This window comes from Micromys minutus (assembly GCF_963924665.1).
Source record: "Micromys minutus genome assembly, chromosome: 1".
Classification (NCBI taxonomy): Eukaryota; Metazoa; Chordata; class Mammalia; order Rodentia; family Muridae; genus Micromys; species Micromys minutus.
In genome coordinates this window covers 202,877,654-202,895,899 of record NC_137969.1, presented here as the reverse complement: position 1 = coordinate 202,895,899, position 18,246 = coordinate 202,877,654, and the positions used below count along the sequence as shown (strand labels likewise).

Here is an 18,246-nt window from a genome sequence, read left to right as displayed (position 1 = left end):
TATCTATGCTAGATTGGAAGAGTTCCTTTACTATCCAGTATGGCTAATGCTGCTTTTAAGTGAGTACTCACTGTGCCTGTGATACATGTCATCTGTTTGCCCCCACATATGTACTACTCCTATGCACTGGATAGTTTAGAAGGAAGGGACTGAACACTCTCCACCCTGCCCCCACCTTGAATACTTTCTCCAAATAATGTATTCACATGAATACAAATTGGAGATCACCATTTGAAATTTAAGTTCTCTTTAACATTTTATTGCCTTCTTCACTGAAATCTAAACAGCAGGAAGCAAATGTTTAATCTTTTCACCACCTTGAACCCAGCGACAAGCATCCAGCCTTCACATGCAGGCACTTGGTAAGTTTTCATCACATGAATAAACCAGAAACCAATGAAAGGGATCACAAGACTGAAGAGGGAAACAGAGAAATACAACTTATGTCGATAAGCATGCTGATAGTTTCTTTAAAAAGCTATCTAAGATCAGACTTAATCTAGTGAGATTGCATCCTTTACTCTTATTGTTTTCCACTGACTGAGTAGGCAGAGCTTCATTGATCTTTCCTCTGCCCTAAGTATTAAGGAATTGAATTCTTCTAAATCATTTTAGTGGCTATTTTGTTCACAGATGCCACATAGTTGGCCAGACAAGGGTCAAATCTTGTACAACTGAAGTGTCAGCTGACATAAACAAAACAAATAAATAGAATTTAACTTTCTGCTCATCAGTCCTTCTCTCTCTCCTATTTCCTGGCACAGATGTCTAAAGATAATGTGCATCTAGAAATCCTATATTGTGCTGTGATATAAATATAAAGAATGCTAGGCCTATAAAAATATTTAGTAATACTTGAAGAACCAACCTACACTGTTGACAATACCTCTTCTGACTTAGTCTTTCCAAAACAACACAAAATGTAAGATGCCCTAGAAATTCACCAGGCAGCTGAACACAAGGAAAGAGTTTATGGAAGCTAAGCATGGGTTGTTATCTTAGTGTAGTTTTATTACTGTGAACAGACAACATGACCAAAACAAGTCTTATAAATGAGAACATTTATATGGGGCTGGCTTAGAGGTTCAGAGGTTCAGTTCGTTATTCTCAAGGCAAGAGCATGGCAGAATGGAGGCAGCCATAGTTTAGGAGGAGCTGAGAGTTCTACGTCTACATCCAATGGAAGCCAGAAAGGATCTCCAAGCCCACCCCTCAGAGTTACACACTTCCTCCAACAAGGCCACACCTTCTAATAGTGCCACTCCCTATTCAAACCATCACAGTTGTGGAGATGGGAACTTTCTCCTGTGCTTCACTCTTTCTTCATTCATTTTGTTCCTTGAGATAGTATCATGTCATGTACCTATCTGGTCAGAATATGCTTTGATACTACATTGAATTCCTCAGATCATTATGCCTCAGATCTCTACATTCTGAAATTACTTACATTTTCCAGAATGTCTAACCTATAAGAATTTGAGAGCCACAGCCTTCTCTGAATTTCTATCATCAGTTGCTATTACTAGATTCTGAGTTTAATAAGTTTCCTAACTTGAAGTCCGTCTCCTCGGCTACCAAACTGGAATATCAATTTTAAAAAAAATTAATACATTTCAGACTCCACTTACAAATATGGCAGGAGTGTGAAGTCAAATGTGCATATAAAACTACTGTTGGAACCTATTTTCAAACTTCTGAGTCAGTATCTTGTCAGATTGCCAGAGATGTCTTTCTGTTTAAAAGAACTGGCTGCTCTTCCAGAGGACTCTGGTTCCATTCTCAGCACCCACATGACAGTTCACAATCATCTGCCACTCCAGCCTCAGGGAATCCAGCTCTTCCTTTTTCTGTGGGCACTGCAAACAGTGTGCAGACATACATGCAGGAGAGACTCTTGTACAACTTACAACAATAATAACAAAAACAAAGTAAAGGCTAACACCAGTCTAAAAGATCTTTTGCCACATGTTCACAAGGCCAACATACCAGAGCACTTGTCAAACAGATGTACACAGCACAAATTCTCCACTATACTGCTTCCAGCACTGTAGGAACCTTGACCGTTCTCTAGCCTTAACCAACTACCATTAGAAATGCCTTCATTATCTTAACCATCTCATCGTTTTTCTTCTATCATCTACATATGTGTCTGCCCAAACCTTGTCCAGGGACACAACAAATGGGAGATCCCAGTGGTGCTCACCTTCCCTCAGTTTCTGCCTAGAATAGAAATTCTTTGCTTATGTATTGGTAAGTATTTAGCCTAGTACATGTCATACAATAAGTCATAAGTAAGAGGTAAGGACAACTGTTTTATGATTAGAGAATAGTAGAGTCAAAATCTACCAGGCTGTCCAGAGGCTATGTGAACACCTGCTGATAGGGGAAAACTTAAAGTCAGTCTGACGAAACCACTGCATGTATAAAGGCCTCCTCTGTGGGCGCTGAAGAGAGAAACCAAGCATGTAGCATGTCCTTTTCCTGTCTAATTTCATGATCCACTGGCTATATGAGTCAATCTGACAAGCTAGTTGATTCAGAAATTCTAAAATACATTCCATTGTCTACTTTCTTCCAAATGTATTTTTGTAACTTTTCAGAGGGGGTAAAACACAGCAAACATGAAGAAAAATCTCTTTAGAGATTTTAGTTGATTCAATTTCATTATATTTCTTCATCTTTGTGTTTCAATGATACATAGTTCGATTTTGGTGTTAAGTGCCTGTACTTGAAAGTGACAACAGTGACTCCTTTTTTAAGTTATTAAAATTTCTAACAAAGAAACAAATACAAACAATTCACCATGCTTAGATTTTAGGAAACTCTATTCATAAAAATGTATAAGCATGTTATCTCAGTGATGGAAGGAATGCTAAGAAGCAGGTGGAAGTAGGCAAATGGGGAGGAGGTGACACTTTGAAATGACATATTATCCAATCCGGAGTCAGAGGGCTTCACAAAGCTACCTAAGGACTGTAAACCCAGAAACAAATGTGTAAATATTGGGGCAGGTTTCTAATTTCTGGTGTGACTTGGATGAGTTCAGTGGCCTTTCCTTCCTGTTCTCCCTCCTGTCATTTCATTGTCTGTAAAAATGAACAGATGAAATGCTCTCGGGTCCAAGCACCTTAAAAATCACCAATATTTTGCAGCCCTGTTTTGGTCTCATTTATTTAGGTTGTTTTGCATGTTCTTTAATAACCAGGAATTAGTTTATCCACATAACTGAGAAAACACACTGGAGTTTCTTCCTTGCCCATATCACTGATTCTTCTTCAGACAGAAATGGGGGTGTAAGATGTCATCAAAGACATCTGCTCTGTAGGTTCCTGTTAAATAATCCTGTAATTGGCTCCTTTAGTCTTAACAATTGTATTCTTAAAAATTAATTATGCATTTGTCTGCATTTCTAGAGGAGGGCAAACTAGCTGGGCTAGCTGTCAGGAATGTTGTAATCTGCATGGTCGGTTTCTCAGCCTGTGTCTTCTCTGTGATTTCAAAATCCATAGATGCTTTAAGCAGACTTCGCTAAGACTCCATGGAGACTGAGAAGTGTGTCTGCCTAGAATAATGGAGATGTAAAGTCTGAAAAAGCACATGCCCCTGCTATACAAGGGCAGACGTGAGGAGGGAGAGACCAGAAGATACAGGAAGAAGAAGCAATAGCAAGGAACAGAACACAAAGAACTTACAGGTGGGTGATCACAGAGCTAATTCTCATTGAAATCAACCATACTTATTAAGGGTGAAACAATGGTCCTGATGATTAGAAAATAAAAATAAATTTGATGGAGAAATAAGGTTGTTGCAAAACCATATTTTTAAAAACATGGTTAGGCCTATGAAATACATGGGCAAATCCCTGTTAACAGTCCCTGCAGGTAGAACACATTACTCTGTCCTCTTCACTGCATATAGTGTCTCAGAATTCTACCACAAATACCTCTGTGAACTTCTCTAGCTTGGGTCCAAGTTATAACACTATTACCAATGATCATTTCTGTAAAATCCTGTACAGTGGTATTATATCAGATGATACTTACAGAATGTATCCTAATATGCACGGGCATTAAATATTTATACACATATTATAAAAAAGAATTGACAATGCAGAAACTGCATAAAGTAATTTTGCACTAAGAAAGAAATCAATAATATTTGAAATGGCTCTTGAGTTTTATGTGTGTATTTCCATAGGAATTATTTTTCAAGACTATAGCAAAGATAAAGAAGAAAATACAGGTGCTTTAAACCCAGTCATAAATGCTTTACCGTTGCTTATAAAATATTGCTTAATGATGGCTTGTCTAATTCAAGAAGCCATTTAATGCATGTTGCTTCTCAAATGCTTTAAATCTCTCATTTACTGAAATGACTGCTTACCATCTGATGTTCCCCTATCTTGGTGTAACACAGGGCTCTGTTATAAAATGCTGTGTAACTGTTCTTGTCCATGCTGACAGCTGTAGATAAATCTGTAATAGCTAGCTTGTAATTCTACAAGGAGAAAGTGAACAGGATAAATTGTAACAGGCAACTTTAATCATTAAAACAAGAATGTGATTATATTAGTATTTAAAGCATTTAAGATTCAATGTGTCTTCTTTCTAAATTAATACTATGAGGCTAATCTTTCACATAGTTCATTGGGATAATCTTGGTAGGGAGTCTTACAGTTCTTTCACCTACAAATAGAATTAAGGATGTCAGTAATGTAAATTGAAGCAATTACGGGCTAGAGAGATGTCTCAACAGTTGAGAGCACTGGGCTGCTGCTGTGCCAAAGGACCCAGGCTCAGCTTCCAGCACCCACAACTTACAACTGCCTGTTAAATTGTGATCCAGCGCCAAGAAATCCATCACTCTCCTCTTGTCTACACTGTGCGCAGATGGTACACAGACATCTATGTGGGCAAACATTCACACAAATGAATTAAAGATAAATAAACTCTTGAAATATTAACTTCAGCAGCTGTTACCAGTGTTGCTATATGGCCTGGAGAAAATGATGCTGATTGCACGAGTGTTCAGGTTCCTCTAGTGAACACTGAAGGCCCGGCTGCCTCTGTCACTCATATGGTCACGCAGTCACATTCTCCACTCACACTCAGTTCTGCGTCCCTTCCATTCTTCTTATATCTTACGTCATCACACGAACGCGAACTTTCATGGAACTGATACCTAATGCTTGCATACACCTTTGCTGTAAATGATAGAAGTATCCCATATGGAGTAGTAATGGAGAAGTGTCCAAAATATAATCAAGGAGAAATAAATCATTCCACACATTAGTTATAATCTTTTGCCCAGGAATTTCTATTTAGGAAACAACTAATTTGTTCCCAGCACTTATAAGAGTGTTATTTCAACTGAATAGCAAAACATAAAAACATTCTAAATGCCCAACAGTCAAGTAACTAAATATAACTTATGTTGGAGTATTATGTATCATATAGCAAACATATCCAAAGAACGGGGAACACCATGATTATATCAATACCATAATCTCACTTCATGTAGTTCAGGAAAGGTAGGAAGTGAGTCAACACTTAACTCTAGAAGCTTCCACCCCAAACCCTCAGTAACCGAGGCAGGAGCAGCTTACTCGGTTGTAGTACTTCAGAACTCCTCTGCAAATGTAGGCACGCACACTCTCAGGGTAAAGTCTGATGGCCTCGTTACAGTTCAGAATGGCTTTGGAGTATCTTCCCTTTAAACCATAATAAGCTACTCGGCTTAAATATGCCTGTTCAGAGAAGGGGGAAAAGCAGGGATATACAACTTAGTAAAATCTTCACTTCTACCACAATATACAGACCCTCAAACCGATCTACAGTACCTAGAGACAATATTAAAATACAGTTGTCCCTTTTCTTCATTAAAAGTTAAACATCAGAGCTAAATTAACTTAATAAAGATCAGGCTTATGGCCTGACCACTTGGATTCGGTAATTGTTAGTGTGTGTCCCGCTGTTTGTTTTCTCCACTTTTCCCTAAGCTATCAGAAAGCAGGTTGTATACATTATACTTCACATTTCCTCAAGTATGAGGCTACTGAGAAAAAAGACCTCACTTTATATGGCTGCACCACCATTAGTTATCTAGAATGGTTGCTAGTACTTCCTTAAAATTATCTAGTATTTATTCAACTCAAATTTAATTTAAAATCAAGAGCCAGTTAAGTTTTATGTACTGAATTTTGTGTTGTCCCTGAAATGTATTAGGAGGCAAAATCTATGTGATATGAAAGTAAAAAATACTAATAAAATTTATAGCGTATCATTAAAATTTCTAACAAATAAATTAATGTGTTTGACACACAGATATTACAAATCTCGAAATATTTTTCATATGTAGTATGTATGGTAAAAATTGTATTTTTGTTCCAAAGAACAATACAAAAATTTGGGTTATCAAACTATACTTAATTAGTGTCAGATATGATAACAAGTATCTGTAATCTCTACACTTGAGAGGCAGTGGCAGAGCTATCAGGACTTCAAGGCTATTCTCTACTACACATGAAGAGGGGGGAAAGGGGAGGAAGAGAGGGAAAGAGGGTGGGAGGAAGAGAGAGGAAGAGAGGAGGAAGAAAGGGAAAGGAGGAGGGAGGAAGGTGGGAAGATAAAGACAGAGACAGATATACACAAAGAACCAACTCCTTTTATTAGATTTACATATAAAGTATTTAATAGTTTCACCCAACATATCCTCCAAATTACATCATTTCTTTAAATACCTGGTAATGTTTGGGATTTAGGGTAAGTGCCCGATTAAAGTCCAGAATTGCGTTTTGATTGTTGAGTTTTACTTTACAAAGTCCCCGATGATAAAAGGCTTCTGCAAATTCAGGATTTGCTTTCACAGCTTTTGTAAGAGACTCAAAAGCCTGGAAGAATATATTCACACACACGCACTTAGTGACAGAATACATGAATTTAGAATACATGGTTTGGTGCTGTTATTAAAAAGCTTCACTTGAATTACTTGGGGAAGGGTTTAAAATTAATTCTCCCAAAGAACATTGTGGAACAAACAAGTATAATCTTTAGAAACAAGTCAAATTTATAATTAAAAGTATTTCTGTTTTCAGACAAATATCTACATAACCCATGTTGTTAAACATCAGCACTTAAAGTTTAGTTTCAAGCATTGTCCTTTGGATTTCCTTAATTCGAAGAAATCACAGGCAGCAGCATTCAGTTCTCCATGATTGCCCAAGAACTGTAGGAGGCACATACTAATTAAGGTTCAGGATAAAAGGATGCTACAATTCTCCAATATGTGTAGTCATCTTAACCAATTTAAATCTGATTTGGATTCTTCAGTTATCAATAAGAGAAGTCAAAGAACGTTCTAACCATTTTATCTATAGCAAAATGAAACATTCGGTTTAACTACTTATGATGTAATAAATCAAGTTAGTGAGGTATTATTTTGCTTCAATAATTTCCTACAGTTGGACTTATAATTTGATGAGAAGTGTGTGTTAACTTTAAAATGTTATTGACAAATTAGCATCAGATAAAATGTGCTGATGTTTAATTTGAAACAATTCATGGGAAATAGGAGTGCCACCTGCCTATTCCAAGCTAAGCTTTAGAAGTATTTTCAGTCAGTCCACTTCTTGACTTACTGAGGGCAGTATTCAGAAACTAAACCCATGTAAGCAACCAATTTGGAGTTCCAAATAATCTCTGCTTCTAAACACGGAGACACCATTGGCTCCTACATTCCTTCCTCCCTTCCTTCTGTGGGGGTGGACCAAGGGGGTCCCCTGGTTCCACCTAGTGTTTAGCTATGGCTCTCTACAACTTCTTCCTTTAGCTGCTCTAGTCCCTCTGATGACAACTGGGCTAGACACCAATCTATGAGTACAGCGGAATATCATTAGGAACCATTTCAATAACTTTTTCCCAGTCCTGTTTGATTCTATCCTGGGTCTATAGGCTGTCCTGCCTCTGGTCCCTGATTATTCAGGCACTGTGAGGTGGGGACTCCCTCTTACAGCATGGGCTTCAGGTCCAATCAGTTATTGGCTGGCCATTTCCACAAGGTCTGTGGCACCATGACCTCAGCAATCTTGCAGGCAGGATGGACTATAGGTCGAAGGTTTTGTGTCTGAGTTGATACCCCAGTCCCACTGCTAAAAGCCTGCCCTGGTTATAGAAGATGGCCAGATATCCCTCATTACTAACAGACTTTGCTGGGGTCACTCTTGCAGATTCCAGGGAGTTTTCACTGCACTAAGTGTCTGCATTGCCTACCAAATGTCCCCCGGTTCCAAGCATCTCCCAGTATTCGCTCCTTCCATCCCTCCCACCAAACCCTCCCAGCCTGATCCCTCCTGGTCCCATCCCTTCCTCTCCCAACCCACGTGCAAAATTTATTTTATTTCCTTTTCCCTAGGAGACTGTGTGTCCCACCTCCTTGTTAACTTATCCTCAGTGAGCCTGTGGATTGCAACATGACCATCCTTTACCTACTAGCTAATATCCACTTATAAGTGAGTACATATCATGTTTGTTTTCCTGGGTCTGTGTTACCTCATTTAGTATGTGGCCCACAGAATCAACTAAGCAGGACGTATAGGGGCTCACAGAGACTGAAGCAACACAGACCCTATATGACTCTGAGCTAGATCCTCTGCATACACAATACAGCCATGCAGCTTGGTGTTCATGAAGGACTCCCAACAGTAGGAGTGAAGGCTGCCTCTGATTCTTTTGCCTGCTGTTGGGGCCATATTCTTCCTTCTCGGGTGCCTGTCTAGCTTGGATAGAGGGGTTTGCATCTCGCCTCACTGCAACTTGATATATTATGATTGGCTTCTATTCCTGGGAGGCCTGTTCTTTTCTGAAGGGAACTGGAGAAGTGGATCTTGGGAAGAGAGGAGAGAGGCTGAGAGGAGGGAGGGAAAATTGCAATGGGGATGTAAGGTATAAGAGAATTACAAAGAAAAAAAGCTAAACACGCAGATACCATTTGAAAGTTGCCCTCTTCCATGTAACAAAGACCCAGGTTATACAGACACTCTGCTGAAACACTAGTGGTAACTGGTCCTTTGTCAGATGTGTACAGTTCCAATGCCTTCTTAAATAGTCTCACGGATTCCTATACAAATAAAAACAAAGATGAAGGATGAAGCAAATGGTTTTTTTTTTACTGGTCACTTGTTCAATTCCATAACCTTAAAGGTAAAGAAAACTCAGAGCCCACAGAAGCTCTACTCTCATGTCATACAAATGCACACAGGTCTGGTAAGGTCACAAATGTCCTTATACAACTGGAGGACCTGTCCCCCAGAGGATGGCAAATTCGCCCCAGGGGCTACAGGGTCTCAAGCAGGCTTACATGTATAGATTTTTTGTAACTAGAACTTCTGAATTCAAACACCAGATTTGAACATGTAGGCTCTTTACTACTAATAAATTGTTATTCACCTGAATGAAGCACTAAAAAGTTAGTAGGTAACAGAAGTGTTGCTGATACCCGATACTATTTCAATCACCCCTTTTTGTCTGTATTACTCTTAGTGGACTTCAGTTAGATCTAGAAAAAGGCTTTTATCAAATGTTACCCACATAAATTTAATTAAGTAGTTAAAACACTTTAATGAAAAAGAAGCTTAATTTTCCAGATATTATTTACTGATTGGCAAGTCACCATATGCACCTAACATAAACATCAGGTTTAAACATCATTGTTATCCTGCCTTCTAAACTGGAACTGTTACAGCAGCAATAGGGTGTATTAACTTGAATGTGGTGTCTTCATGACTCCTCTTCAGCATATCCTACATGTTCACAAGCCATGTCAATATCTGGTCTTCCATCCTCAGCACAGAATTCTCACAGTACTCCATACTTGACACAGGGCTGCATGGAGTTCCAGCCTTCTATATCCATCTTTCTCTGTCTCTGTCTCTCTATCTCTGTATCTCTGTGTCTATCTATCTCTCTACCTATCTATCTATCTGTCTGTCTACCTATATATCTCTATCTATTTCTATTCATCTGTCTATCTGTCCCTCTGTCTCTCTATTCTATCACTATTTCTATACTGGTTTCTGGAGAAATAATGTTCTTGGGAACTTTAAAGACTTTTCATTTATTCTATAGGCATTCATTCCCTTCATTAGACAAAACCACACAAACTCATTTTTCTATGAGATTCTTGCTGTAGTTTTACTCCTGCTGTTATCCCTAAAGAACAATGCCCATAAACTTCTGGAAGTTCTCTGACTTGCTTATATTTTATAAAGCACAGTCTTAAACATCTTGCAAGATCTACATCACTGCTTAAAGCCTCTGCCCCATTTTTAGGTATATTTTTACAATAATAATATAATTCCAGATAATAAAATTTGTATTATTTTCCTAATTCTATAAATAAAACATAATGTCTTTGACACAGTATACATCTGTCATATTTCCATGGTGAGGGGGCTGTACACAGACATATGGAGTCTTCTCTTCTATGCACCCTAGGCTAAACATGCTAGTTGGGTATTACTGCCATCTGATAGCTCAAATATTGAGGTCTCTTCTTCCAAGATCATTGGGGTTGTTGAATCTTTTGTATTTCCCTATGACTATATGGCAGAAAGTATTGATTTCTAGTTGGGAGAGCCTGAGTTTATATAACCTATAGCATTTCCCAGCCTTGGGACAACCTCCATATTCAGTTATTAGCTAGTTTCGTCAAGGTTAGAAGAGCAATTTCTCTCCAGGCTTCTACTCACAAACATTATATAATGCAACATAATTATGGGCAAAATGGCATCCCATCACCTTTGCTGCGGTCTACTAGTCAGAGCAAGTTCTACCTACACTATGGTCTCAGAATGGCACACTTTGTATGTTGGGCATGCAATATGTCTGGCACAAGAAAGTGGGTGCCACATTTATCTGATGTCATATGAAGAAGTGAAGAAAATTAGCATAGAAAAATGCAAGCAGTTCCCAAAGGTTTAAAGACTGGTGAGTAGAGGATCTGGGCAGCCAGGGAACAGAGAGCTCTCTGCCGAGTGCACATAAAAAGCACGCCCCTGCCCTGCCTTATCCAGGGACCAGGAACCCAGCATTGGGACCTCTGTTCCTACCCAGCAGATATGGGGCGCAGAACAGGGCTCGGACCATCCACAACCTGGAACAGTGGAGATCCAGGGACACAGACCAGGCACAAGGGAAAGGCAAGAACATATCACGGACAACAAGAAGGCAAGAGAAAAGCAAAAGAGTATATCCCAAAGAAACCAAGACAACCAGGCAACACCAGTACCCAGCTCTCCAATCACAGCAAACATTGGAATGACAAACACTCCAGAAAAAAAAGACGCAGACTTAAAATCATACCTCAAGAGGCTGATAGAGATTCTTAAACAAGAACGAGAGGAAAAGCAAAAAGAATCAGAAGCTTATAAAGAGGAAACAAAAAAAAACACTCAAAGAACTCGAAGAACTAGAGGAAAACAGAACCAAAGAGATGAAGGAATGGAAGAAGGAATTTAAAACAGAAATTGACACAATAAAGAAAACGCTAAAACGGATAACCCTACAGGTAGAACACCTAAAAAAAAAATCAGGAGTCACAGAAGCAAGCATTTCCAATAAATTACAAGAGATGGAAGAGAGAATCTCGGGGGCAGACGACAACATTGTAAACATAGCAAAACAGCCAGAGAAGATGCAAAAAACAAAAAGTTCCTAACCCAAAATGTCCAGAAGATCTAGGACACAAAGGGAAGACCAAACCTAAGGATAATAGCAATAGAAGAGGGAGAAGAATATCAACTAGGAGGCACAGTAAATATCTTCAACAAAATTGTAAAAGAAAACTTTCCTACCCTTTAGGATGAGATGACCACGAGCATAAAAGAAGCATTCAGAACACCAAATAGGTTAGACCAGAAAAGAAATTCCTCCTGATACATAATAGTCAAAACATCAAGTGCCCAAAGGAAAGAAAGAATACTAAAATCAGTAAGGGAAAAAGGTCAGGTAACATATAAAGGCAGACCAATCAGAATCACACCCGATTTCTCAACAGAGACTATGAAAGATAGAAGAACCTGGACAGACATCATGTAGACCCTAAGAGAGCACAAGTGCCAGCCCAAACTGCTATACCCAGCAAAACTATCAATCATCATAGATGGAGAGATGAAGATATTTCAGCAAATCTAAATTTACACAATATCTGATCACAAACCAAGCACTACAATGAATTATAGGTAGAAAACCCAATACAATGAGGGGAACTACATCCTAGTATAAACAAGAAAACTCCGAAGCAAGAAAACCAAAAGAAGAAAAAGTAACAGATACAACTCAACCTACAAAAGCAAAAATAGCAGGAAACAGAAACCACTATTCCCTGATATCTATTAACATAAATTGACTCAACTCCCCAATAAAGAGACATAGGCTATCAGACTGGATACATAAAAAAAAAATCCAGCATTTTGCTACATACAGGAAACTCATCTCAGAGACAAAGACAGACACTATCTCAGAGTAAAAGGTTGGGGAAAAAAACTTCCAAGCAAACAACCCCAAAAAGAAAGCTGGAGTGGCTATTCTAATATCAAATAAAGTAAATTTCCAACCAAAAGTTATCAAAAAAGATAAAGAAGGCCACTTTTTACTCATTACAGGGGAAATCTGTCAGGTGAAACTCTCAATCCTTAACATAAATGCTCCAAATAAAAAAGTAACCACATTCATAAAAGAAACCCTACTAAAGCTCAAAAAATACATTTCACCCCACACAATAATAGTGGTAGACTTTAATACCCCACTCTCTCTATTGGACAGATCACAAAAACAAAAACTGAACAAGGACACTGTAAAACTAGTAGAGACTATGAACCAACTGGAATTAATAGATATCTACAGAACATATCATCCTAAAGTAAAAGAATACATCTTCTTCTCAGCACCCCATGGCACCTTCTCAAAAATTGATCACATAATTGGACACAGAACCAGCCTCAATCAATATAAGAAGATTGAAATACTTTCATGAATCCTCTCAGAACACCATGGTCTACGGCTGGTCTTTAACAAAAACAAAGACAAAAAAAAAGCCCACATACACATGGAAACTAAACAATGCTCTGTTAAACGATAGCAGGGTCAAAGACGAAATAAAAAAAGAAATTAAGGATTTTCTAGAATTCAATGAAAACGAAAACACAACATACCCAAACCTATGGGATGCAATGAAAGCAGTACTGAGAGGAAAACTCATAGCCATAAGTGCTTCCAAAAAGAAACTAAAGAAAGCATACATCAGCAACTTGACAGCACAGGTAAAAGCTCTAGAAAAAAAGGAAGCAGATACACCCAAGAGGAGTAGACGGCAAGAAATAATCAAAATTAGGGCAGAAATAGACCAAATAGAAACAAAAAGAACCATTGAAAGAATCATCAAAACCAAGAGCTCGTTCTTTGAGAAAATCAAAAAGATTGATAAACACCTAGCCAGACTAACTAGAGGGCAAAGAGAGAGTATCCAAAATAACAAAATCAGAAAGGAAAATGGAGACATAATGACAGAAACTGAGGAAATTCAAAAAATCATCAGATTCTACTACAAAAACCTATACTCCACAAAGTTGGAAAATCTGGAGGAAATGGATGAATTCCTAGACAGATACAAGATCCTAAAGTTAAACCAGGACCAGGTAAACCATCTAAATAATCCCATAACACCTAAAGAAATAGAATAAGTCCTCAAAAGCCTCCCAACCAAAAAAAAAGCCCAGGTCCAGACGGGTTCAGTGCAGAATTTTATCAGACATTTATTGCGGATATAACAGCAATACTCTCCAAACTATTCCACTAGATAGAATCAGATGGAATACTACCTAACTCATTTTTTGAGGCTACATTAACCCTCGTTCCTAAACCACACAAAGACCCTACAAGGAAAGAGAACCTCAGACCAATCTCACTTATGAACATTGATGCAAAAATACTCAACAAAATCCTCATAAACCGTATCCAGGAACACATCATAACGATCATTCACCATGACCAAGTAGGCTTCATCTCTGGGATGCAGGGATGGTTTAATATAAAAAAAATCCATCAATGTAATCCACCATATAAACAAACTCAAAGAACAAAATCACATAGTGATCTCACTAGATGCAGGGAAAGCATTTGACAAAATTCAACACCTCTTCATGTTAAAAGTTTTGGAAAGAACAGAAATCCAAGGTCTATACCTAAACATAATAAAAGCAATATACAGCAAACCAACAGCCAACATGAAACTTAATGGTGGGAAACTTGAAGCAATCCCACTAAAATCAGGGACTACACAAGGCTGCCCACTCTCCCCTTACCTATTCAACATAGTACTGGAAGTCCTAGCTGGAGCAATTAGACAACAAAAAGAGATCAAGGGGATACAAATCAGAAAGGAAGAGGTAAAAACATCACTCTTTGCAGATGACATGTTAGTGTACTTAAGTGACCCTAAAAATTTTACCAGAGAACTTCTACAGCTGATAATTAAGTTCAGTAAAGTGGCTGGATACAAAATTAACTCAAACAAATCAGTAGCCTTCCTATATTCGAAGAACAAACATATGGAGAAAGAAATTAGGGAAAAGATACCCTTCAAAATAGTCACAAAAACTATGAAATACCTTAGTGTGACTCTAACTAAGCAAGTGAAGGACCTGTATGACAAGAACTTCAAACCTCTAAAGAAGGAAATCGAGAAAGATCTCAAAAAATGGAAAGATCTCCCATGCTCATGGATTAGAAGGATCAACATTTTAAAAATGGCCATCGTACCAAATGCAATCTACAAATTCAATGCAATCCCCATCAAAATTCCAACCCAGTTCTTCATTGAGTTGGAAAGATCAATGTGCAATTTCATCTGGAATAACAAAAGACCTAGAATAGCAAAATCCATCCTCAACAACAAGAAAACATCTGTGAGAATCACTATTCCTGACCTCAAACTATATTACAAGGCAATTGTGCTGAAATCTGCATGGTACAGGTACTGAAATAGGCAAATGGATCAATGGAATAGAATAGAAGTTCTAGAAATGAGCCCTCACGTATATGGTCACCTGATTTTTAACAAAGGAGCTGTAAACATTCAATGGAAAAAGGACAGCCTATTCAACAAATGGTGCTGGTCCAACTGGCACTCAACATGCAAAAGAATGAAAATAGACCCTTTCTTATCTCCTTGTACAAAGCTCAAGTGTAAGTGGATCAAAGATCTCCACATTAAACCAGATACACTGAAACTATTAGATGAGAAATTATGGAAAACCTTAGAAAATTTTCTGAAGAAAACACCAATGGCTCAAGCTCTAAGGTCAAAGATTAACAAATGGAACTTAATGAGATTGCAAAGTTTCTGTAAGGCTAAGGACATTGTCAAGAAAACAAAACGGCAGCCAACAGAATGGGAAAAGATCTTTACCAACTCCACATCAGATAGAGGCCTAATATCCAAGGTATACAAAGAACTCAAAAAGCTAGACACCAGAAAATCAAACAACCCTATTAAAAATGGGGTACAGAGCTAAACAAAACATTCTCAATTGACGAATATCGAATGGCTGAGATACATCTAAGGAAGTGCTAGACATCTTTAGCCATCAGGGAAATGCAAATCAAAACAACCCTGAGATTCCACCTCACACCAGTCAGATTGGCCAAGATCCAAAACTCAGATGACAGCAGATGCCGGCGAGGTTGTGGAGAAAGAGGAACACCTCTCCACTGTTGGTGGGGTTGTAAACTGATACAACCACTCTGGAAATCAGTCTGACGATTTCTCAGAAAATTGGACATAGTACTACCTGAAGATCCAGCTATTCCACTTCTGGGCATATACCCAAAAGACACTTTAATATACAACAAAGATACATGCTCCACAATGTTCATAGCAGCTCTATTTATAATAGCCAGAAGCTGGAAAGAACCCAGATGTCCTTCAATAGATGAATGGATACAAAAACTGTGGTACATTTACACAATGGAATACTACTCATCCATCAGAAACAATGACTTAACCAAATTCTTAAGAAAATGGCTGCATCTAGAGAATATCATCCTGAGTGAGATAACCCAGTCACAAAAGAACAGACAAAATATGCAGTCACTGATAGTGGGATACTAACCCCAGAGACTCGGACTGCCCCAGAAACAACTCACAGACTGAGTAAAGTTCAAGAAAAAAAGAAAACAAAAAAAAAAAAAAAGTCATGCTCAATCCTTATACACCAAGAACACGTTGACTAATTCAGGGTTACACCCTGTTTTACATGTACTTTTTGCTCATTGTAAATAGTAAGAACTTAATGAAGAGTATCAAACCTTAAAAAAAAAAAAAAGAAAAGAAAAAAAAAAAGCCAAGCACTAAAAAAACAAAAAAAGAAAGAAAAGAAAAGAAAAGGAAAAATGCCCAAGATTTGGTACTGTCAGTGATATTAAAAAAAAGAGAGAGATTAATTGTAGAAGTAACAAAGTGGCAAAATCAGGGAGGCATGATTTTAATTGGATGACAAATGTTAGAAGACATGCTATGTTTAACATTTAAACAGTATGCAGTGTTCAGCTAAACCAAAATATTACACGTTGTTCACTAACATGTGTGTATATAGATATATATACACACATGATTATGTGTGTATATATATTATGTTTTACGTGTGTTAAATTGAATTTTAAATTTTAGTAACTTTTTAAAAGCTTATTATAGAAAAAGTACAAGAAGGAAGGCCCAAGTGAGGAAGCTTAAATCTCACATGGAAGGGGGAATAAAATGGTTATAAAAGGCAGATGGTAGAAGGGAACTGGGAGGGAGAAGAGATGGGGAATGGAATGGGGGCTTCAAGATCAGGTGTTGGGAAGCACAAGAGAAATGGCTAGGTGATAATAAAAAATGGAAGTCTGTAACAGACTGGGGTGAGGAGTCAGGGAGCATCTCCAGGATAAGATGAGGACCAATGCGAGTGAGCTTAGCTGTGACTCACTACATTCGGGATATGGAGCCTGAAGAGGCTACCTCCTGTAGGCAGACAGGAACCCCAGTGGAGTGACAGAGACACCAACCCATTCACAAAACTATCAACCCCAAATTTATCCTGTCTACAAGGAATACAGGCAGGGGAATGGAGCAGAGACTGAGGAATGGCCACCAAATAACCAGCCCAACTTGGGACTTATCCACGAGTAAGCACCAATCCCTGTCACTACTAATGCCATTCTGTTATGCTGGCAGACAAGAGCATGTTGCCTTCTGAGAGTCTCTACCCAGCAACTGACTCAGACAGATACAGATACCAACAGCCAAACAGTGGCTATGGCCTGGAGAATCTTATGGAATAATAGGAGGAAGGATTGTAGCCATTAAGGGGATAGGAACTCCATAAAATGACCAACAGAATCAACTATCCTGGATCCTTAGGGATCTCAGAGTTTAACCATCAACTAAAGAACAAATATGGGTTGGAACTAGACCTCCCTATACATATGTAGCAGGTGTGCAGCTTGATATTCATGTGGTCCTGAACAACTATAACAGGGGCTGTCCCAAAAGCTGTTGCCCATGCATGGCATATGTTCTTCTAGTTGGGCTGTCTTGTCTGGATTCAATGGGAGAGGAAGAGCCTGGCCTCAGAAAGACATGAAGTGTGGGGGAAGATACGAGGTGGGGAGGCTCAACTCTCTCAGAAGAAAACTTCATCAAAAGGCACAATAGAACAAGCCACAAAAGATGGGGTGATACAGCACATGGTCAAGAGGTAATACAGAGAACTGGTTTTTAAAACTCGGAAAGCAGTAAGAAGATAACAATGGGAAGTGTGGGAAACTTACAGAGCAGAAAGAACAAATGGCTGGTAGACAGAAAAAAAAATGACGCTCGTCCTGACACTCGAGCTCAGAGGCATGGACTGAGACAGAAGACATCAGTTTCTGCCCACAAGACTGCCAGGAAGAAAAGCATGGAAATTCCATTTCCTGGAGACAGCACTGGTTGAAGTTGAAGAATAACCTGACATAACATTAGAGAACAGGTTCACGGTCCAGCAATCCACTCCAAGACAACATCATGAAACAGGACATGCCAAAAAACTATTTTCAGCAGCTTTGTTTTGACAAGAAAAGGATGGAAGAAAGGGAGGGAGGGAGGAAGGATGGAAGGAAGGAAGGAGGGAAGATAGAAAGGAAGAAAAAAAGGAAGGAAGGAAGGAGGAAA

General features: G+C 38.6%; 1 protein-coding gene across 1 annotated transcript in view; it reads right to left on the bottom strand.

The window, feature by feature from the left end:
* Positions 1-18,246, bottom strand: part of TTC6 (tetratricopeptide repeat domain 6) — a gene marked incomplete at both ends in the record, with an annotated part of 174,830 nt that overhangs the window by 27,577 nt on the left and 129,007 nt on the right. The window contains 4 exons of the mRNA XM_080912417.1: positions 4,384-4,497; positions 5,606-5,746; positions 6,740-6,889; positions 8,983-9,114. Coding sequence (XP_080768543.1) covers positions 4,384-4,497; positions 5,606-5,746; positions 6,740-6,889; positions 8,983-9,114 — 537 coding nt within the window. The remainder of the gene's footprint in view (positions 1-4,383; positions 4,498-5,605; positions 5,747-6,739; positions 6,890-8,982; positions 9,115-18,246) is intronic.